Source organism: Chondrus crispus, genomic scaffold, assembly GCF_000350225.1.
Source record: "Chondrus crispus Stackhouse genomic scaffold, scaffold_572, whole genome shotgun sequence".
In the NCBI taxonomy this organism is placed as follows: domain Eukaryota; phylum Rhodophyta; class Florideophyceae; order Gigartinales; family Gigartinaceae; genus Chondrus; species Chondrus crispus.
The window spans coordinates 1-5,408 of record NW_005178562.1 but is presented as its reverse complement, the minus strand read 5'-3'; the positions used below and the strand labels follow the sequence as shown (position 1 = coordinate 5,408).

General features: G+C 49.0%; 2 protein-coding genes across 2 annotated transcripts; one reads left to right on the top strand and one right to left on the bottom strand.

Moving 5' to 3' along the window:
* The first annotated feature begins 1,155 nt into the window (after positions 1 to 1,155).
* Positions 1,156 to 1,533, top strand: CHC_T00000677001 (hypothetical protein). Its single transcript, XM_005710422.1, has one exon. It carries the CDS (start codon positions 1,156 to 1,158, stop codon positions 1,531 to 1,533), a length of 378 nt encoding a protein of 125 aa, XP_005710479.1.
* Positions 1,534 to 1,743: 210 nt separating this feature from the next.
* CHC_T00000676001 (hypothetical protein) lies at positions 1,744 to 2,178 on the bottom strand. Its single transcript, XM_005710421.1, has one exon. It carries the CDS (start codon positions 2,176 to 2,178, stop codon positions 1,744 to 1,746), a length of 435 nt encoding a protein of 144 aa, XP_005710478.1.
* Between the last annotated feature and the right edge of the window lie 3,230 nt (positions 2,179 to 5,408).

The following is a 5,408-nucleotide window of genomic DNA, read 5'->3' as shown; positions in this document are numbered from 1 at the left end:
TATTTTTGCCACCGACGCCATCATTGGCACGGTCTACAATCCCGAACCAAGTGGCAGAGGCAATTAATTTAATACGATGGTCGCTGATAGACAATACAAGCTGCAAAAAGATTCTGAGGGCAATTAAAGTATCAGGACTTTCAAATGTCAGACTCCCATCGAAAAGGAAGGCCATCGCCTTCAAGATGGTTCAAAGAGGGTTTTGCATAAATACAGCATTTGAATTGGCGGACCACACAGAAAGCGAGAGCAACTTTCTCTCCCCTGCTGCCCATGCCCTTTCCTAGATCCCTTCGACAACCGTAAAGGTAGTGAAGGAATCTAATGGAGCGTAAGTACTTCATTGGAGTCGTGGAGACATACCAGTTTTAGAAGATGAAAACGTTTTACTTGGTTTACCTCTACTGAGGGAATATCGCTAACAAGATGGGACACGGCAAAGGGAACCTGATTCCGAAGCAAGCGAATTTTGCCGTCTTCTTCATGTGATAAATGACAATCGCATGACAACGACCAGGTCTATGCTCATGGAGTCGAGGACGCGAGCACCACTGTACAGCGAGGCGGTGGATGTTTGGACCGACAGTATCGCCCCCCGTTTCAATGATGCTACGTTCCAGCGTACCGCCTTTCGTGGATTGGCGGGAGGGGTCACGACTGCAGATATTTCCGGAATTAATCCGGCAAGAACAACATGCCTACGAAATAGCGGCGTACTTAAGAAAAAATTCGGGGAGTTCAAGTCACTATATGGAACATGTCTCTCACGATTTGAGGCATCTGGTCAAGGAGACAGTGAGGACTTTGTTTACTTTGCCGGCGGAAAAAACTATATTATGTACGCGTTTTGCTTTTTACAAGCTCACTCGGTGTTGCAACCGCTGGCGACGCGCGCTTTGCAACGAAATTCGCCACGACAAGAGGGTGTGGGAGATGGAGTCAGTCCTGAGCCAGGGTTGGGGCGAAAAAGAAGAAGGGAAACCCAAGAAATAAATATAGTTGGCATGGAATCGTTATCTTCTGTTTTCATGCCGCACTGCCCTCGAGTAGCCGAGGAAACTGAGTCCGCGGAGGGAGATGAAGCTAAATACGAGGCCTCCGAGGCTCGGGGCCGGTCCACACAGGCACTCCTAACCGCCATTTCCCAAGCAAAAAATGCAACGTGAAGCTTCGGACGAAGACGAGATCATTCTTTACGCAGACACTGTGAAAACTCTGATGACAGAGCTTTCAGGTACCCCATTAGTAGTGGAGAGATTTCACTGTACTCCTTTGTCTGTAAATGTTTCCGCAAGCGAATCGGATTTTAGAAGCTGCGTGTACATGGGGATGGCACCTTCTGCTTTTCCAAACCTTCCAACGTCCTGCCGCCTTCATCTCCCGCGCGGGGAGCGCTGCTGCCGCCGCCCCAACGCTGTCGCCCTTTTTGCACGGGCCGTCCCCCTCTCACCGCACGGCCTTCGCGCCCACTGCTGCCGCGACTCTCGCTCGCCATGCCGCCCCGCTCCTCCATCAAAACGTGTAACAAAATGAACACCGCGAGCGTCCGTCTGGCCAGCCGACATCCCCCCTCTCTCCCCCTCTGTGGTCCCATCCTTGTGCGTTTTCCGGCTTTAGGTCGCGATTAGCCGGGAAGCGAGCTTCTCCCCAATCCCATAGCGCGGCCACAGCGGCGCCGGATGGACATGGTGAAGGTCTTGGTATTGGACCTCTCTGACATCCTCTTAAAGTCATCTGGATCCATCATGAGCTCTGCGCCGTCGAGATGTGTATGGAGGCCCGGCTGCCTGATGGAGGCGCCTCAGAGGCGAAACTTAACGGCACTGGAGCGGGCCGGTGTGTAAGCGATGGCACAGCGGGTGGCGTGGAAGATGTAGTAGACGGGCCTGTGTCTGGGGGCGCGGCGTAGAAGGCGGTGTGGTCGCTGGCGAGCAGGTAGCCTCCACGCAGCTCTGCCCAGGAAATGGCCCAGGATGGGAAGGGGAAGCGCGAGGACAGGAGGCGGAAATCGACCCAGCCGGCCATGAAGTCGGGGTTCTTGCGCAGCAGGCGGACGTCAGGTCGACAGAGAGGCAAAAGGCGCGTGCGATGTGCGCGAAGTTGGCAAAGTGAAGGAGAACGGGACTGGAGGGGACGGGAACGGCACTGGGGAGGAAGGGAACGAGAGGGGACGGGCATTGTTGACTCTCTTATTTGGCGGGACTTCGATTGCCGTTTCATCCGTTTTCGTGTAGGGGAAATTCCGGATTTCCCCTACACGAAAACACATTATGGAAAAGTGGAAACACACGTGGCAACGTAGCAGGCGCTTATTGGATATGTGGCGTATGACAAGTTTCCAAATTTCCAAATTTCCGACTTTCCAAAACACCTAGAACGCCCCTCAGTGACTGTCGGATTGTTGTTGTGCTTTCTTCGCATGCTTATGGTTTTTTTAGACTGGCGTAGGGCTTCACCCGGCGTAGGGCTTCACCAGCCAGGAGAACACCAGAACTCAGATGACTAGAAGCGTGTTGATGGCTCTTTGCTCATTAACACGAACTTCGCAAGAAAAAGGGCTCAAAATAACTGTCACAGGGGAGAAAGCAGCAACTTGGATGACTTTCGCAGGTGGGTTTGCCTTCGCCTCACAAGACGGTACAACAACATCTATCAAATCTTATTGGTTCCGGAACTAAGCCCCCACATGCGTCGTTGCCGAAACACTTCCTCTCGAGATTTGCATGTGACCGAATCCATGCCAAAGCGCCACCTCCAGGCCTGATTTCATGTCGCAGGACACTTCGCGACGTTAAATGGGAACCTTGTGTTATGAAACACTCTTTCCAACTCAGTGCTCCCAAATACACTAGTCGCTCGCTTGTCTTGGAACAAGACTATTGCACAATGCGTGGTGTAAGAGCCGAGTCACCAACACTGCGCTCATACAGTACTGTAACACACTTTTCACTTATGCTTCATACAGCAACAACAGCAACATGCTTGGATACAAGGTGAAGTGAGATGACATAGACGGTGACACTGCAGTATAGAGAAGCGCCTCTTCTCCGGAGCAATCCAATCTTCTCATCCAAGCATAACTAACTAAATTGGCCACAAAACATTGCAAATACACTATTCTGAACTGACTGTTTGCATATCCAGATTTCTCAGAGAAGTTCCCACTGCGGCCGCGTTGCCTGTAAACTATTACGATTATATATATTACATGTATTCAATACGGACCTGAGGCACTCATCTTCACCTTTCTCCACCGATGTGATTCAATAACCACGACTCCACCTTTTTTCCGGTAGATTACAGTACGACTGTTACGTTCGGTCTAGAGCGTTTACCCGACTGGGGTCTTTCCTCACGTGAGACCAGCCCTTCTTTGCAAAAATATATACTTGATATTGCAAATCTAGAAAGTCATTTCCGACACCAACCACTGCTTTAGTCAATTATCATATCTCAAAGAACACCGGATTGCAGTTTGAATACGCCGAAAGACAAAGAATCTGGTTAGGTTTAAACTCTACGCGACCCGCTTTTTTAAACGAGCGTTCTGGTTTCGAAGTAATTTTGCAAAGCGTTTCAAGGTTGCAAAAAAGACTTCTTTTACAGGCATTTCTAAAACGGACCAGGAAGGACAAGTAGTTCCCACCAAAACCTTTCCTTCCGCAACGCAAAAATCAAGTACAGTGGCGAGGGTATCTTTCCGTTCTTATAGAAAGCAAAAGTCCAGAAAAAATTGGTTTAAAAGTAACGTCATATCTGAAGACGACGGTCCAATAGAAACTCAGATCTTGTGGCTACTTTTTGATATGCCATGGCATACTGTATGCAATGTGGTAAAAGGGGGGGCCTCCAGGCCAGGAGACATGCCGGGGGGGAGGTGTACAGTAACGTTGTCCGTAAAATAACGCGTTGTTTTTTTCCATTTGCCCACAAACTCGCTGGACGTAAAGTAAACCCGAGTTTGAAAAATCCCACGAGTTTTGCGGACTGACCTCCAGCAAGGTACCTGCCCGCAACAAACGCAAGTCTGGTACATCGTTGTGCCGTCCGACGGATCACGTGCACCTGGGCAAATACTCGCTGAAGCAAATATTGTAGCTCGCCACAAGGATAGAATAGGCCTCAGTCGAAAGGGCGATGTGTTTCGTCTTCTTGACGGGCTGAGGGGGGCCGTTTAGAGAGGACCGCTTTTTAGAAGCTTCTACTTGTCTGTCTTCTGCGATTGCTTTAGCGGCATATGTGGCAGATCTTGTGGTGCTTCGATCCGTTGATGGACTCTGGTTAGATGAAGTGATAGGGGCGTCCATGACGCAAACCGGTACGAACCGTGCAGTATGAGACTCGTTTGTGCTGATGAGAGAGCGGAAACCCCACTTCGTTTTCCTTCAAGACGGGTCGATCCGGCACTGCCGTACAGTAATCAGACGGATGCGAAAACTCGTGGAAAACTCACATGTCCGGAGTTTTCGGTATGCTGTGAGTTTTGCAAAACTCGTTGTCTGAAAATTTTGCAATCAGAAAATCCGAGCAAACTCGCGGCCAAAACACGTATTTTCGCGACTTTACGGACAACGTTAGTATATGTAGTAGCGATATCCAACATGCAAAGCGCGTCAGAAAGTGCTTCATAGTTAACTAGGTATTAATTCCTTTTCGGCGCCAGATCCCACTGAACCATGCAATTCGTCGACGATGGGCGCAACAGCTCATCTGTGTCGAGGAGATGTTTTCATCAGCGATCAACCACGACGCGACGATTCCTGCTCTGAACCTCGCAAAACGCTAAACTGACAAATCTCATGTATAATACAGAATTTCCGACTAGCTCATGAAAGCGAAACAACTCACCCTGCGATCAGGAAAGGACGAAACAAAAATGAGCAATGGGAACTATTATGTTCCACTATGACAACGCTTTCAAAATAAAGGTTGTATCTCAAGAAACCTTCACTCCGTTCTCTATCATTGGTTTTAATGAGCTGGATATATGATACTATTTTTCCTTCTCGGTTTTACAGACTCTTTCATTAATGAATACTTCAGAAGCAACTACACATGCATAGAAGAGACGGGAGAAGGCCGCAACCCAGGCAAATAGATCAGTTCAAAAGCAGTAATGGTCTTCCATGACACTCATCGTAAGAAGAATTATAGCATCTCCTCTTGCTGGTTGCGGTCTGTCATCGGGAGTTAGTTGCATCAACTGTACCGCCGGTCTAATGCCATCTCATACTCTTGAGAAGCAGTGTGGCTTCATTTGTACTTGAGGGCAGCTCGCTAAACGCAACTCCAGCACAACGGATAAAGCGGAGTCCAACGAGCCATGGTAGAGTTTTTGAGAGCACGCATTCATCATTGACGTAGATGTAAACCTTGTCGTGCTTAATCCGAATCGAATATTTTGTGGG